At 38.7% G+C, this 17,990-nt stretch overlaps 1 protein-coding gene across 4 annotated transcripts; it reads right to left on the bottom strand.

Moving 5' to 3' along the window:
• Window positions 1-7,178: 7,178 nt before the first annotated feature.
• On the bottom strand, window positions 7,179-16,898 carry LOC113903410 (dihydrodiol dehydrogenase 3). 4 transcript variants are annotated; one of them, XM_027559496.1, is made up of 9 exons: window positions 16,701-16,894; window positions 15,204-15,371; window positions 13,841-13,957; window positions 12,520-12,597; window positions 11,972-12,094; window positions 10,859-10,968; window positions 9,842-10,007; window positions 9,526-9,649; window positions 7,179-7,372 (listed from the first exon to the last, which is right to left on the bottom strand). In XM_027559496.1, the coding sequence occupies exons 1-8, from the start codon at window positions 16,782-16,784 to the stop codon at window positions 9,563-9,565; spliced, it is 933 nt and encodes a 310-aa protein (XP_027415297.1). In that variant the 5' UTR covers window positions 16,785-16,894; the 3' UTR covers window positions 7,179-7,372; window positions 9,526-9,562. The 4 variants fall into 4 exon arrangements, 3 of the variants coding, with proteins under 3 accessions (XP_027415297.1, XP_027415296.1, XP_027415298.1); XM_027559495.1 differs by having other exon boundaries at window positions 9,567-9,649; window positions 16,701-16,892; XR_003514102.1 differs by lacking the exon at window positions 9,842-10,007 and having other exon boundaries at window positions 9,567-9,649; window positions 16,701-16,898.
• Window positions 16,899-17,990: the final 1,092 nt, after the last annotated feature.

Consider the following 17,990-nt stretch of genomic DNA (forward strand, 5'->3'; position numbering starts at 1 on the left):
GAAAGCACTTGAATACAAGACCCGGCATCAACCACCCACCAGTAACACCCTGTGCAACACACCTCATCTACAACAAACAAAACAAAAATAGAAACCTGATCATCAGCAGACAGGAGTACCACTTCACTCAGCCTTGCCCATCAGAGGAAAACCAACCAAACAAACAAAAATTCAGCACATATCTCACTGTATATAAAGCTCACACAAACCACTAGGCCAACTTTAGCAGGTCAGAAACCAAAAGGAAGAAAGAATTCAACCTTCTTCAAAGAAAGAATTCAACTTTCCTTGAAGCCTGGGAAAAGGAGACTTCAAACACAATACCTTAAAAAAAAAAAGAAAAGGTGGAGAATTACTGCACAAATGAGGGAACACACTAGAAACACAGGAGTTCAAAATAAATCAAGAGGAAATAGGAAAATTACCTGAAAAAGAATTCAGAATAATGATAGTAAGGATGATCAAAAACCTTGAAAACAAAATGGAGAAAATGCCAGAATCAATTAACAAAGACCTAGAAGAACTAAAGAATAAGCATACAGAGACAAACAACACAATTACTGAAATTAAAAATACTCTAGAAGGAATCAATAGCAGAATATATGAATCAGAAGAACAAAACAGTGAGCTGGAAGATAAAATTGTGGAAATAATTTTTGAAGAGCAGAATAAAATAAAAAGAATGGAAAGAGCTGAGGACATTCTCATAGACTTCTGGGACCATATCAAACACACCAACATTCGAATTATAGGGGTCCCAGAAGAAGAGAAAAAGAAAGGATATGAGAAAATTTTTGAAGAGATTATAGTTGAAAATTTCCCCAACATGGAAAAGGAAAGAGCCAATCAAGTCCAAGAGGTACAAAGAGTCCCATATAGGACAAACCCAAGGGGAAACATCCAAGACACATACTAACCAAACTAACAAACACTAAACACAAAGAAAGAATATTAAAAGAAGCAAGGGAGAACAACAAGTGACATACAAAGGAAACCGCATATGCTTAACAGCTTGTATTTCAGCAGAAACTCTTCAGGCCAGAAGGGAATGGCAGGACATATTTAAAGTACTGAAAGGGAAAAATCTACAACAAAGATTACTGTACCCAGCAGGGATCTCACTCAAAATTGATGGGGAAATCAAAAGTTTTTCAGACAAGCAAAAGTTAAGAGAATTCAGTACCACCAAGCCAGCCATACAACAAATGTTAAATGGACTTATATAGTCAAGAAATATAACAGAAGATAAAAGATATACAAAATCAACCCCAAGCAATTAGAAAATGCCAATAGGAATATATATATATATATATATATATATATATATATATATATATATATAAATATATATATAAATATATAATTACTTTAAATGTAAGTGGATCAAATGCTCCAACTGAAAGAAACAGACTGGCTAAAGGGATACAAAAACAAGACCCATATATATATGCTGTCTACAGAAAACCCACTTCAGACCTCAAGACACATGTAGACTGAAATTGAGAGGATGGAAAAATATATTCCATGCAAATGGGAAGCAAAAGAAAGCTGAAGTAGCAATTCCCATATCAAACAAAATAGACCTTAAAATAAAGAAGATTCTAAGAGATAAGCAAGGACACTACATAATGATTAAGGGGTCAATCCAAGAGGAAGATATAACAATTGTAAATATCTATGCACCCAACATGGGAGCACCTCAATACATAAGACAAACAGTAACAGACACAAAAGGAGAAATTGACAGTAACACAATAACAGTAGGAGACTTTACCACCCACTCACACCAATGGACAGATCATCAAAATAGAAAATTAATAAGGAAACACAAGTCTTAAGTGATACATTAGATGAGATGAATCTCATTGATATCTTCAGGACTTTCCATACAAACACAGAAGAATACACCTTCTCAAGTGCACATGGAACATTCTCCAGGATAGACCACATCTTGGGTCACAAATCAAACCTCAGTAAATTTAAGAAAACTGAAATTGTATCAAGCATCTTCTCCAACCACAATTCTATTAGATTAAATATCAAGTACAAGAAAAAAACTGTAAGAAACACAAACACATGGAGATTAAACAACACATCTCTAAATAACCAACAGGTTACTGAAGAAATCAAAAGGGAAATAAAAAGATTTCTAGAAACAAATGACAGTGAAAACATGACAACTCAAAATTTATGGGATGCAACAAAAGCAGTTCTAAGATGAAAGTTTATAGCAATACAATCCTACCTCAAGAAACAAGAAAAATATTGAATAGACAACCTAACTTTATACCTAAAGCAATTGGAAAAAGAAGAAGAAAAAAACCAAAATTAGTAGAAGGAAAAAAATCATAAAGATCTGAGCAGAAATAAATGGAAAAGAAATGAAAGAAACAATATTGAAGATTAATAAAATTAAAAGCTGGTTCTTTGAGAAGATAAACAAAATTGACAAACCCTTAGCCAGACTCATCAAGGAAAAAAGAGAGAAGAATCAAATCAACAAAACTGGAAATGGAAAAGGAGAGGTTACAACACACACTGTAGAAATACAAAGGATTATAAGAGACTATTATGAACACTATATGGCAATAAAATAGATAACCTGGAAGAAATGGACAGATTCTTAGAAAAATTCAATCTTCTAAGACTGAACCAGGAAGAAATAGAAATTATAAACAACCCAAATACAAGCACTGAAATTGAAGGTGTGATCAAAAATCTCCCAAAATACAAAAGCCCAGAACCTGACGGTTTCACGGGAGAATTCTATCAAACATTTAGAGAAGAGCTAATGCCTATCCTTCTAAAACTCTCAAAAAATTTCGGAGGAAGGAACACTTCCAAACTCGTTCTACATGGCCACCATCACCCTAATACTGAAACTAGACAAAGACAACACAGAAAAACAAAACTATAAGCCAATGTCACTGCTGATCATAGATGCAAAAATCTTCAACAAAATTTTAACAAACAGAATTCAGCAACACATCAAACAGCTCATACACTGTGATCAAGTTAGGTTTATTCCAGGGATGGAAGGATTCTTCAATATATGGAAAACAATCAGTGTGATACACCATATTAACAAATTGAAAGATAAAAACCATACAGTAATCTCAATAGATGCAGAAAAAAACTTTGACAAAATTCAGCACCTGTCTATGATTAAAACTCTTCAAAAAATGGGCACAGAAGGAACCTACCTCAACATAGTAAAGGCCATATATGATAAGCTTACAGCAAATATTATTCTCAATGGTGAAAAACTGAAAGAATTCCCCCTAAGATCCCTGATTCTAAGATGCCCAAGACAAGGGTGTCCACTTCCTCAACTATTATTCAGCATAGTTCTGGAAGTCCTACCTACAGTAATCAGAGAAGAAAAAGAAATAAAAGGAATCCAGATCAGAAGAGAAGTACATCTCTCACTGTTTGCAGATGACATGATACTGTACATAGAAAACCCTAAAGATATCAGAAAATTACTAGAGCTAAGGCTATACTTTTTCCAGTAATCATGTATGGATGTGCGAGTTGGAATATAAAGAAAGCTAAGCACTGAAGAATTGATGCTTTTGAACTGTGGTATTGGAGAAGATTCTTGAGAGTCCCTTGGACTGCAAGGAGATCCAACCAGTCCATCCTAAAGGAAATCAGTCCTCAGTGTTCATTGGAAAGACTGATGTTGAAGCTGAAACTCCAATACTTTGGCCACCTGATGCAAAGAGCTGACTCATTTGAAAAGACTCTGATGCTGGGAAAGATTGAGGGCAGGAGGATAAGGGGATGACAGAGTATGAGATGGTTGGATGGGATCACCAACTCAATGGACATGAGTTTGGGTAAATCCAGGAGTTGGTGATGGACAGGGAGGCCTGATGTGCTGCAGTTCATGGAGTCACAAAGAGTCGGACGTGACTGAGTGACTGAACTGAACTGAAGTGAATCAGTGAATTTAGCAAAGTTGCAGGATACAAAATCAATACACAGAAATTACTTGCATTTCTATATACTAGCAATGAAAACTCTGAAAGAGCAATTATGGAATCAATCCTATTCACGATTGCAACAAAAAAAAATTAAATGTCTAGGAATAAATTTACCTAAGGAGATGAAAGAACTGTACACAGAAAATTATAAGACACTAATAAAAGAAATCAAAGATGACATAAACAGATGGAGAGATATTCCATGTTCCTGGGTAGGAAGAATCAATATTGTGAAAATGACTGTATTACCAAATGCAATCTACAGATTTAGTACAATCCTTATCAAATTACCAATGGCATTTTTCACAGAACTAGAACAAAAATTTCAGAATTCATATGGAAACACAAAAGACCCCGAATAGCCAAAGCAGTGAGAAAGAAGAATGGAGCTGGAGGAATCAAGCTTCCTGATTTCAGGTTATACTACAAAGCTATAGTCATCAAGACAGTATGGTACTAATGAAACAAGATAGAAAGTCCAGAAGTAAACCCATGCACCTATGGGTACCTTATTTTTTACAAAGGAGGCAAGAATATACAATGGGGCAAAGACAGCTTCTTCAATAAATGGTGCTGGGAAAACTGGACAGCTACATGTAAAAGAATGAAATTAGAATACTTCCTAATACCATATACAAAGATAAACTCAAAATGGATGAAAGACCTAAATGTAAGATCAGAAACTCTAAGACTCTTAGAGGAAAACATAGGCAGAACACTCAGTGACATAAATCAAAGCAAGATCCTCTATGACCCATCTCCTAGAGTAATGGAAATTTTAAAAAAAAGTAAACAAGTGGGACCTGATTAAACTTAAAAGCTTTTTCACAGCAAAGGAAACTATAAGCAAGGTGAAAACACAACCTTCAGAATGGGAGAAAATAATAGCAAATGAAACAACTGATAAAGGATTAATTTCCAAAATATACAAGCAACTCATACAACTGAATACCAGAAAAACAAACAACCCAATTAAAAAGTGGGAAAAAGACCTAAACATTCATTTCTCCAAAGAAGACATATAGGTGGTTAACAAACATATGAAAAGATGCTCAACATTGCTCATTATTAGAGAAATGCAAATCAAAACTACAATGAAATACCACCTCACACCAGTCAGAATAGCCCCCTCAAAAAGTCTAGAAACAATAAATGCTGGAAAGGGTGTGGAGAAAAGGGAACACTCTTGCACTGTTACAGCCACTATGGAAGATGGTATGGAAATTCCTTAAAAAACTAGGAATAAAAGCACCATATGACCCAGCAATCCTACTCCTAGTCATATACCCTGAGGAATCGAAAATTGGAAGAGACACATATATCCCATTGTTCACTGCAGCACTATTTACAATAGCTAGAACATGGAAGCAACCTAGATGTCCATCGACAGATGAATGGATAAAGAAGTTGTGGTATATACACACAATGGAATATTACTCAGCCATAAAAAGGAACACATTTGAGTCAGTTCTAATGAGGTAGATGAACCTAGAACCTATTATACAGAGTGAAGAGAGTCAGAAAGAGAAAGATAAATACCATAATCTAACACATATATACAAAATCTAGAAAAATGGTACTGAAGAATTTATTTACAGGGCAACAATGGAGAAACAGACATACAGAATAGACTTATGGACATGGGGAGAGGGGAGGAGAGGGTGAGATGTATGGAAAGAGTAACATGGAAACTTACATTACCATATGTAAAGTAGATAGCCAATGGGAATTTGCTGTATGGTTCAGAAAACTCAAACAGGGGCTCTGTATCAACCTAGAGGGGTGGGATGGGGAAGAAGATGGGAGGTAGTTTCAAAAGGGAGGGGATATATGTATATTTTTTGGGCTTCCTGGTGGCTCAGAGGTTAAAGTGTCTGCCTGCAATGCAGGAGACCTGGGTTCGATCCCTGGGTCGGAAAGATCCCCTGGAGAAGGAAATGGCAACCCACTCCAGTATTCTTGCCTGGAGAATCCCATGGATGGAGGAGCCTGGTGGGCTACAGTCCACGGGGTCACAAAGAGTCGGACATGACTGAGCAACTTCACTTTCACTGTCATGGCTGATTCATGTTGAGGTTTGACAGAAAACAGCAAAATTCTGTAAAGCAATTATCCTTCAATAAAAAAATTAATTAATTTAAAAAAATGCTGAGCATGGGCAGATGACTTAAAATTGGATAATTTGATATGATGCACTGCTTTACAATAGGCAAAATATAATACTGGAATTTTAAAATACTATGTCATAGCTTACCAAGATACTTAAGCCAAGTAAAAAATAAGTATGCAATCTGTGTGCTGAATATTATTTCAATTTATAAATAAATACACAAGGTGGGACCAGTGGTAAAGAACCTGTCTGCCAATGCAGGAGACGCAGGTTCAATTTCTTGATTGGGAAGGACCCCTGGAAGAGGGCATGGCAACCCATTCCAGTATTCTTGCCTGGACAATGCCATGGACAGAAGAGCCTCACAGCCTTTAGTCCATAAGGTGACCAAGAGTCAGACGCGACTAAAGTGACTTAGCACGAATGCACACACAGTTGGAAAGGAAAATTACGAAAGTGTGAAATAAATTACATATTTTGTGAAAAGAAGATAAACTTCAGCAACAAAAAATTCTTCTCTGCCCTTTGCACTCCTCTCTCCTCACTGTGAGTTATGTGTCTGTATGACGCATGGATCAGACCTCCCCCATCAGAGGGAAGACCTGCTCAACCATAAAAAGCAACATTTTCCCAGCATCAGTAAGACAGTTCCTTAAAAGAGAGCATTCTATCTTGACCTTGTTAGGGGTTCCATGACCCAGCACGATGATGCTTAGATATGGATTATGTACACTGTCAATAAATATGTCATTTGATGTACAGCCTTCTTTCTAAAAACTTCCACAACTATACCTAGACCTCTAATGGACAGAACAGTTCTCAGAACTTTCTGAGATGCTCTTCCTTGAAGGTATTAATCCTCACATTTAAATTGAATAAAATTTTCCATTTCTTTATTAGGTCAACTGACTAATATTTCACTGACAAAGGAAAATGCACCAAAGTTAAGTATTACTAAATGGATTAATCACAGGTTAGCTTCATTTTCTAAACTTTCCCTTTTATTTTCTAAATTTTCTGTAGCTTTTACATCTATTATTTTAATTATTGGGGAAGACAAGAATCAATGCTTTCAAGCCTTCACTATTTCATAAAATATTTTTTAATAAAGGAAAGGCAAGTTTTTGAAGTGGAAGACAGTTTTTTTAAGCACCTCTACCAAGTACAGAAATCCTCTTCACAGCCCTAGAAGCAAGATGTTCTGGTAGAATGCACGTGTACAGCTCACAGTCAATATTCTTCAACAAATGGATACTCAGGGTGACCAACACCCCTGAAAGAGAAAGAGGAGTGTTAATTTATTAAATCTGTCATGTTTTCATAGAGAGCTTGGCTCTGTGTTGCAGTCAGGATGGGTTGATACTCTGTATCTACAAACACGTCCCTCCTTCTCCCCCAACAAGCACACATGCAGATGCCTACTCCACGTGTACACTGGACCTGCAAGTCCAGTCCCAACATCCACATGTAATATTCCCTCCACAGTGACAGGTAATTTGACCCAGGTTACAGTTTATAAAAGGGCCCAAGAATTATGGCTAGGGGCTTCCCTGGTGGCTCAGTGGATAAGAATCTGCCTGCCAATCCAGGAGACATGGGTTTGATCCCTGGTCCAGGAAGATCCCATATGCCATGGAATAACTAAGCCCATGCGTTACCACTACTGAGCCTGTGTTCTAGAGCCTGGGGACCACAACTCCTGAAGCCTGTGCACCCTGGAGCCTGTGCTCCACAACAAAAGAAGCCACTGCAATGAGAAGCCCATGAAGCGCAACTACAGAGTAGCCTCTACTTGCCTCAGCTAGACAAAAAAAGCCCATGCAGCAACAAAGATCCAGCACAGCCAAAAATAAATAACTTTTTAAAAAAATGTTTAATAGTAAGGAAAGTTTTTATAAAATGAACGGCTGCTAAAGGTGGAGGTCATTTCAGCCATAGGTAAAACATAGGACCCTAGATGATGAAAAGGAAAACCCTTAAGGAATTGGTTGATCTTTTTCACACAACATTCAGAAAATAACTACTGAAGCCAGGACACAGGGTGCCCCTGGTGAGGAGCTTCTAATATAATGAAGAGATACCACATTCATCTGAGTGATCATAATTAGAGAATAAATTATTGTATAATTTATGAGAATGCTTATTGTTCATAATTAGCATTACCATTGTCTTCTGCTTCTTATATTCTCATTTTTCTTTCTAAATTTGTCCTTTTCAATTCAATTCACTAAAGAGTGTATTCTGAGCAATTCCATATCAAAAGAACCATGCTGTTGACCTAAACCCACAAATATGAGCAAATCTAGGCATTCACAGCTTAATGAAGGAGCACATAGAAATATACTTCAAAGGCTGAGAACAGAAAAGGATCCATCTTTTTTCATTTATCAAGATACAGCTTTACAAACAAGAGAGTTTTGAGATCTTTCATTTAAAACTAAATGTTTGTTTTATCACTAAATTGTATTTTCTTCTCTTTAAACTCCCTTTCAACTTCTTTGTGTTTGATTAGCCTTCTGTCTCTTCAGTCCTGACAACCACATGCAGTAATTAGGCAGTTGAAATTCCATGGTACTGACTAAGTCAAAGTCAAGGAGGTAGAGGCTCCCCATGGGATGGAGCCCTGGTGGACAAATGCTACACTGGGGTGAGTCTGGACTCAAAAAACCAGAGAGACCAGATGATCTTACCTGAGTGTGTCCTGTCAAGGACACAGCCATCACTCACTGGAGGGTCAGTTAAGCTCATGATCTACTTGTGATTCATTTGGTGATATTATAAGGATGAAGAAATGGAAATTGGAACAGGGTAAAAAGGCCAATGAAGAGCTAAATTTGAAAGAAATTAGTGATGGCTTGGTAAAGAAATGCCCACTAGGGAGAAAAGCGACTAGACTCTTGGCTGGGGGGTGGGGGTGGGGTTGAAGCAGGCCCACTGTGACCTCTCAGTACCCATGCACAGTGGCCTTTGTAGGTCCCTCCTCCATAAAAACATAAGCATGGCATTTTACAGTTGTATTAAGATAAACATGAACATGCAAAAGGATGGATTCATTATTACATAGTAATCATTAATATAATCATTTCCCCCTGATGTATAAAAAGAATTGAAGATGAAATATTTTCATAAGTCCTTAAAAGAATAGTGGGCTGAAAGCACTGTGCTGTCTGTGTCCACAGGGTGCCTGGGCCCTGAGAGGAGGTGCACCAGACACAGGGATGAGTGGTACAAAGTAGTGAATTCACCTCCATGTCATCTCTGGGCTGGCCTGGGCCCCAGTTACATTTCTGTTGGTCAGAGATGGAGCCTTGGAGGAAACCTCTGGTCTGAGGTCTGCAGGAAGCCCCTGGTTTACTCCTATGCTGGAAATTAGGACCGTCTCCCTCGAACTAAGCTTTGACAAAACTTAGTTCCCTGTTGACCTGCCTGCTACAGAAAACTGTGTGAAATATCTGAAAGTCACTTACAGTAATAGCTCATTATATCTCATATTGCTGTTGAGGCCATCGATTGCTTTCATATCTTCTGGAGTCAGTTCAAAGTCAAACACCTGGAAGGAAGGAAGAATCGCATTAACCTCTCCCCACAAGGAGCCAGCCTTCCCCTGGAGACCGGAGGACTTTCCAACTGGATGGGGACAAGAAGAGGGGACAGGGAAGCTGTATCTGTCCTCAGTTGGACAAAGAATGACTCTTGTGAAGGATATTCCTAGGAGCCCTCTGCCCACAGTCCCTCTCATCACCTGTATGTTCTCTTTGATCCGCTTCTTGTTGTAACTCTTGGCCAGAACCACAACCCCACGTTGTATCTGGTAGCGAAGGGCAACCAGAGCTGGGGTTTGCCTGTGCTTTTTGGCAATGGCAGAGAGAACTGGGTCCTCCAAGAGAAAGGGGAGGTTTGGGTTCACCCTAGAAGGAAATTCAGAAATGCCGAGGAGCTGAGACTTATTTGTGAGGCAACTTCCCAAACAGACCAAGTAGGTCCACTCTAGACCAGTGCTTCTCAAAGTGTGGTCCATGGACCAACAGCATCAGCATCACTTGGGATCTTGTTAGAAATACAAATTCCATGGCTGAGCTGAAGACCAATTGAATCAGAACCACAACTGTGTCACCTCCCATTCTGTGTTTACAAAGCTATACAGGTGATTCGGATGCATTTTTGAGTTGAAGCCAGTGCTGCCAAACAGGTGGATTTTATTTCTTTTTTACTTTTTTTCTTCTTTAACCACCATGAATAGAAAAAGAGAAAGAAAAGACTAGGATTTTTTTTTTTTTACTTTTCACTTTTCTAGGATATTGATCAAAATTGAATAGTCTCAAAATGAGAGCTATTCATTTCACCATTAGTCTTCTATGGATCTTTTAGAAAAATGCTTCATATTTGAATTTTTTCTATCATGATAGATCTGGAAGTTGCATATTACTATCCCAATTTTAAACATATGGTAAGTGAGGCTAGAAATGCATATTTTTAGAAATGTGTTCATTAGTTAATAGATAAGTAAATCATGAAATATGCTTGTGTCTTTGGCCTCAAAGAGGGATTATATAGAGATTTTAATACAGACATTTGTTCCTGATGAATCTACATGACTAATACAATGTAGAAAAATTGTCTGGGAGCTGGGAAAATAAAAGAGAAGAATTCTTTCCATCCTTCCCCTTTCTCCCCTCTGCCTATGAGGGTTATCTGAGTACTGTACGATTTAAACTATTTCATCAAAAAACTCCCACTTGTCTTCAATAGGATTCAATACCATTCTTTTAGTCGTTGGGATCCCAGAGCACCATAGGCAACAAGAACAATATCATGTGACTTGCAGAAATCCAACAGTTTGCTCTGATTGAAATAAGGGTGACATTCCACCTGTAGAATGCCAACAAAGAAGAGTGTCAGATTATACTAAAAGGTAATATTAACAGGATAGAGGAAGATTAAAAGTTTAAAAGATGCTAAAGGAAAAACTGCAACCTATATGTAAACTGGAAATACCAATATCAAGAGAAAAATAGAGGAAAGTGTGTTTATATAGTTAATTTTATGATAGACATAGGTGGGAGAACCAATCCAAGATGGAGAAAATCACAAGGTGGGCTCTACATTTGAGTAAATGTTTCAGAGTAAATATTTCATCTAGTGTTAGCATCACCATGATCCTTTACCTTCACCCTCTTACCTGGATGATTTTCATCATCTCTAGTACATTTTCTGTACAGTGCTGCCTGCCTGTTTCTGTACTGTACTCATAAATGCCAAGACACCAAGGCTAAGGATTCAGTCATTCAAACCCCATACAACTCTGAAACCCATCTTATATGACTTTTCTTTGGTGTGGTGGTTTAGTTACTAGGTCCTGTCCAACTCTTGCAATCCCCATGAACTGTAGCCCGCCAGGCTCCTCTGTCCATGGGATTTCCCAGGCAAGAATACTGAAGTGAGTTGCCTTTTCCTCATCCAGGGGATCTTCCTGACCCAGGGATGGAGCCTGCTTCTCCTTCAGTGCAGACAGAGTCTTTACTGATGATCCACTTGGGAAACTCATATGTTCACTGTCTTTCTTCTTGTACACAGTTCCCTCTGAGCACTTTCACATCAACTTCTGGTCATGCTTTCAGCTCAGGGAAACACCTCCTTTCTTTAGTTCTGCATGTCTAGTCTAACCCATTTCACCTCCATTACCTTTCCTCAGTCCCCACCACAATTTAACAGAAAAGTCTCCCACATTTTCTACCCAGACATTATCAAACACAGATACCATTGTGAGTCCTGTTCTCTAGAATCTTCTGTTCACAGAAGAGGGAGGACAGACAGGCGCCAGGGCAAGAAGGAGGTTCTGAAGAGCAGGAGGGAGAGGAGCCGAGCTGCTTACCTGGTTGCAGACGGGCTTGTACTTAAGCCCTGGCTTGTTCAGGATCTTCTCCAGCTGCTTGTGGTTGAAGTTGGACACCCCGATGGACTTGGTCAGCCCTGCGTCCTTACACTTCTCCAGGGCCTGGGAGGGAGGGGTGGTGAAGTCATGAACAGTAACTTGGAATGAGCAATAGAACAAGAATAAAAGCTGAAAAACAATCTGTAAAAAATGTCTCCTGTCAAGAATTAGCATTGATTATAAGGAAGGAAAAAGGGGAAGAAGGTCATGATACATGAAGAATTACCATCTCCTCTTAAGAAAAACCTCAGGGAAGACGTCATGTGGAAGGAAATAGAAGCCTGTCTTACTGGCCAAAATTCTCCTCCTCCATTCCTTTCTGTGAACATTTCAGCAATGGTTTCCTCCCCCACAACCCTAGCATCACAACCCTTAGATTCATGAACTGCTGAGTGTGATGGTCCACAGCCCATTCTCACAAGTGGAAGAGATGAAGGAGGTTCCCCCTCTCCTGGCTCCTCCCCTGGTTCTCTCCTCCCCAGACTCACCTCCCATGTGCGACAGAGATCCACTGAGTCAAATATTGGTTTTCCATTTTCATCTGTTGGGAAAAGTGTCTCCCCTGGCTGAAATGGAAGCAGTCATTTTAGAGATGTCACAAAGTAATTTCTCCACATTTAGCCAGCCTGCCAGGCACCAGGGATTAAACCATCATGAGGTAGGTTTATAACTTTCTAGATACTAATATTTGCAATGATTGCATATGGAGTTGTAAGCAATGTCTTTAGAGGGAGGCTTATTCTAATCTCTTACACATACTATCTGTTGTAATAAATAAAATTTTTGTAGATCTTAATGGGATGCATATTGGCTTATGTGAATTTTGTTTGTTTCCTGTAATTGTCTCTTTTGAAATGCCTCTTTTGAGCTAGGAATGGCAGTAAGCTACATGGCTTTATTTCCAGAATAAAAATTGCAACCTTGACCTGGGCTAGATAATCAGACTTCCTTTTCCCTCTGAGCATCTGATATCCTAGGGCAGGCATGTGAACTAGAAAGGCTCTCCTTAAGTTGATATGGAATGTGGATGATCCAGACATGCTTTCAAATGTTCATGACCATGAGCTTTGAGCTGTCCCAAGGCCATATTTGCCACCAATGGAAAATGTTCAGTAAAAGTAAAGCAAACCTAGAGGATTGGCTTGATAAAGATTTTTTTTTTTTTTTAAGACATTTCTGAAGAGTACTGCAAATCCTTAGATCTCCATGGTTGGGACCTGCCATCTTCATAGTCCTCCAAGCTATTTTGCATCAGATAGCTTGAGTAGATTTCTATAACTTAAAATCAAGAGTTCTACATGATACAGTTCTTAGTGGTTGAGTGCAGTCTACAAACATCGTGAAAACAGACATCAGTGTAGGCAAAGCTTCCCAAGTCCCTATAAAGGCTGGGAGGTTTAGACCTACACAGAAAGAGTACCAAATCTGCTCAACTTGAAAGAGCAGATAAATTCATCATGTTCAATGTAAGGCAGTGTCATGCTCACCACGGCTGCACCAAACTCTGGATTCATGAAATCCCCAGAGGCTCAGGAGTCATAATCTTGACTGTGTGTTGAACTTGCCTATTTTATTTTCACAAGTTTTTGAGTCAGATTATTTAACTCCTTTCTCTGGGAAGCAGGTAACGTATTCAAAGAAACTCAGTAAAAAGATGACCACAAATGATTATTTGGGAGGATTCTGCCATAGTGAGGGCTTCCCTACAACCTACTAAGAAAAATCTTGTCAACCATCCATGCAAGTTTATAAGCATTCTGAGGCAAGAAAAAATATATATGTGATTGATTTTAAAAATAGATTGCCAACCTTCAGAGCCACTGGAAAATGAATAATATAAAGATCGACATAGTCCAGTTGAAGATTATTCAGTGACTTTTCCAAGGCTGGTCGGACCAATTCTGGACGAAGGGAAGTGGACCAAAGCTGCAGAGGTTAAACAATAGAAGCTGTGTTAAATTAATTCTTTAGGTAATTTGGTGGGGGGCATGGGGGGCCCTAAATGTGAGGCTGAAGAGATCTTAGTTCCCTAGTTAGGGATGGAACCCAGGTTCATGGCAATAATACATTGAGTCCCAACCACTGGACCCCCAGGGAATTTCAATACTTCAGGTAATTTTTTTTATGCTTTCATCTAATATTTAGACATTTGGGGGCTTCCCTGGTAGCTGAGACAGTAAAGAATCTGCCTGCAATGCAGGAGACCCAGGTTTGATCCCTGGGTAGGGAAGATCCCTTGGAGAAGGGAATGGCAACCCACTCCAGTATTCTTGCCTGGAGAATTACATGGACAGAGGAAACTAGAAGGCTATAGCCCATGGGGTCACAAAGAGATGGACACAACTGATTGATTATGTCTAACACTTTAGACATTTTTACTGATTAAAACAAATAACCTCAAGAAAGATGTTCATTTTCCTTTTGAGGTCCTTTTTGATCTAACTTACCCATGTAAGCTTTATTATTTGCTTAAATTATCATCAGTTGAATCAGACAGATTCTTACATCAATCACAATGGAGTGAAATGAAGCAAGAGATAAAAAGAATTATTGAAAAATTACCATGTTCATCATCTGATTATGTTTGATAGAATGTGAAACCTGCTCACAAACTTGCTCTAACTGGGTCAAACAATCAGATCTCTCAAAATTAATTAATATCTTGCTGTTTACATAACTGTATATGTTATATACAGAAGACCTTGAACATATTAACATGGGTGGAAGATAAGTAAAGACATTTCGGCTAGATCTTGTGTGATACACAAAGTGACTGTCCTAATGCTCTCATACTGACAGATCTAAGAACTGATTCAGAATGAGAAGAAATTCTAGAAAGTCTACCAGGTGATAAGGAAAGCTATAATCTGACAACTGTTCAGTCTGATTCATTCGCCCATACTAAATCACATTGCTCTGGTATAGGCGCAGAGAAGCAAGTGACTAATTTAAAATTAAAATTTGAACACACCGATGATGAGAAGGGTATAATCACATTCTTTATTTGATGGGAGAGTATGGTTTGGTGGAGAAGGATATTAGATTTAATATATAAATATGTGTGAAAAAAGTTGTAGCAATAAGCACCATTGACCAAACAACTACTGATCCTATTACCTGTCACCTGCACACAATCACTTACACACATGTGTACACACAACACACACAGCACCTTTGAAGTGTAGAAAATGTCTTCTCTCTTTACAGTGCCATCGGCAATCTTGCTTCGAATGGCCTGGCCAACCTGCTCTTCATTTTGGTACAAATGAGCACTGTCAATATGGCGGAACCCAGCCTCTATAGCAAATTTGGTGACTTCCAGAGCTTCACTCTTAGGAACCTACATAAGCAACAAAAGTACAAGTTAAATATCCACATGATTAAGATATTGCTAAGGCCCAGGTTGATCTTCCCAAGAACCCACTTTTTTGTGTGCCTTTGGTTAGTTCTGTATGTGTGGTGATGTAGCCATGACAGTTTCCCTGAACATTGTTGTTGCTCAGTCACCAAGTCGTGGCCAACTCTTTGAGACATCAGAGACTACAGCACATCAGACTTCCCTGTCTTTCACTATCTTCTGGAGTTTGCTCAAACTCATGTCCATTGGGTCAGTGATGTGGTCCAACCATCTCATCGTCTGTCATCTGCTTCATTCCTAGTAAGTAACTAAATGGACGTGCAGAAACATTTAATACCAGGCAATAAGTGGTTGATTGCTGGCATAAGAGGACCCCAAGACCACTTCAAGTTTCAGAAATTTGCTGGAATAAATCATAAGACTCAGTATAAGTTTGTAGTCATGGATATGATTTATACTGTGAGATGTTTGAAGCAAAATCAATAAAGGTGTAAGTTGCCTGGTAAAAGCATCAAGAAAGCAGGTGAAAGCTACTGAGACCTCTGTTTACCAGTGAAGCCACACAGAATACACTAAATAAAAACTCTATCTATTCAAGGTGTACAGAGCTATATTCTTATAAAAGATCCATTGTTGATGATCACCAAGACTCCTCTTATGACCAAGCACTGAAAATTATACTTTAATAAAAACATATTACAACACCCAAGGAAACATTGCAAAACCTTTCCTGTAAGACTGTAGCTTATCCCCTCAAATGACACTATATTTTCCATTAGAAGAAGTTTCCAAGCAGAAACAGAAGTACAGGCACAGCTGGAGTGTCTTGCTTAGCACCAAACAGGCACCCCACAGTAGAAAAGAAATTGTCTCCCATTAGTTTTCAGTCACCTCATATTTGAGAACTTTTACCTCAAATATTTCTCTGGGTCATGTCTTTTCAGAAGGAGCAAAGAATTTTTGAACTAATTAAATACACAGAGAAACCCCACCATTGCAATCCCCCTCAAAGCAAAGCAGTTGACAGCGTTCTTGACAGCCGAGCCCCACCTCTTCTGCCAATCTGGGAAAGAGGCGGAAACTGGAGGGGAACCCAGAGTAATCTGCAGGTGAGCACAGCCTCAGATCCTGATGCAGAGTGAAGACTGAATGCTCTCTCCCCTTTCACAGGGCATGGTTCTAGCCTGGTTAGTGGAATCTTGAGATCCTCCCAGAGTCACACAGGAGCTCAGTACTTGACAACCCAAGGCCCTTCCTCTCATGTTACATTCACTTACTATTTATATTTCAACCCACAGCCACTAATGTTACCTCTCGAGGTGCAAAGGTTCCAAATCCCAGGACAGGAATGAAGTGGCCATCATTAAGCTTCACTCTCTGGCCTTTGGGATCCATTGTTTGTTGCTCCACTGAGTAATCAGACTGATTTTTTTCTTTTGCCTTCAGAGGTTATAAATAACAGGAAGTTAACGCCCCAGCTGACTGTCCAATGTTAGCAGACACACTGTAGGAGGAGAAGGATTAAATGAGTCTCACAGGGTAAGAGGAGTATTTAGCCACTTGGCTTGTTTGTTTTTTCTTATCAGAATGTCTTAAGTTATATAATGATGAGATGTGCAGAACAATTATTGACCATATGTTACACAGAAACCTCCAAGGCCAGTCATTTCATTTTTCTAATTAAGAAGCCCACTCTTGATCAAACATCCTTTGAAACAACTATCTTGTAGTACATACAAACACGCAAGTCACACAATTTGAAAGAATATTTAATAAGCATTTTTCAAAATGTAATCCCTTAATAAAGAATAAAAATATCAAATGAAAACAAACTGCCTTTTTACATTTCCCACCAGCAAAATTATTTTGCTTTATAGACCTGTACTGGTGGAAGTTTTAGTTGCTAAGTCCTGTCTGATTCTTTTACAACCCCATGGACTGTAGCTGGCAGGCTACTCTGTTCATGGAATTTCCCAGCAAGAATACTGGAGTGGGTTGCCATTTACTATACCACGGGAAATTCCTGACCCAGGGAATCTAACTCACTTCTCTTACAACTCCTGCATTGACAGGCAGATTCTTTAACACTGAGCCACCTGAGAAACCCTTACAGATCTGACAAGGGTAAAATCCTGAAAAGGATACCAAAGCCAGATATTTGGCAAGATGTTTATAGGAGACTAAATATTAATAATTATTGGTTACCATGTGCAGTGTGCAAACAGTCTCTGAGTGTTTATACCATGGACTTTGTTACATAATTTTTTAAAAAACACTCATAATGTAGCTGACAAATACTTAGATAATTTACTATCCTGCTCAACATTATTCATAAAAGGAAAATCTATAAACAACTGAAACTGCAACAAAATTGAGAAGAGTAAGGGAAATCATGATGCACTAGTACAAGGGGATGTTGTGAAGGAAAATATAGTTTAACACACAGAGTGATGTCAGCAAAATAGTGAGGTAGGAGAAGTGAAGTCTCCCTTGGAGAAGGAAGTATGGAAACAGAAAGCAGCTGAAAATGTCATAGGCATTCTGGGGAACAGTCAAAGATCTACAGCTACAAAGTGAACATGCAACTAGGAAAGATCCAGA

The sequence above is a fragment of the Bos indicus x Bos taurus genome, chromosome 13, assembly GCF_003369695.1.
Source record: "Bos indicus x Bos taurus breed Angus x Brahman F1 hybrid chromosome 13, Bos_hybrid_MaternalHap_v2.0, whole genome shotgun sequence".
Taxonomy (NCBI): Eukaryota; Metazoa; Chordata; class Mammalia; order Artiodactyla; family Bovidae; genus Bos; species Bos indicus x Bos taurus.

What these genes read in the sequence shown, in the direction of transcription:
- LOC113903410 (XM_027559495.1), bottom strand. Translation starts at nt 16,784, where the DNA reads ATGGATCCCAAAGGCCAGAGAGTGAAGCTTAATGATGGCCACTTCATT. An exon ending in GAACCTTTGCACCTCGAGAG is followed by an intron (nt 15,372 to 16,700) that starts GTAACATTAGTG and finishes TTGCTTATGTAG; the next exon opens with GTTCCTAAGAGTGAAGCTCT. An exon ending in GGATCAAAGAGAACATACAG is followed by an intron (nt 9,650 to 9,841) that starts GTGATGAGAGGG and finishes CCTTCCTTCCAG; the next exon opens with GTGTTTGACTTTGAACTGAC.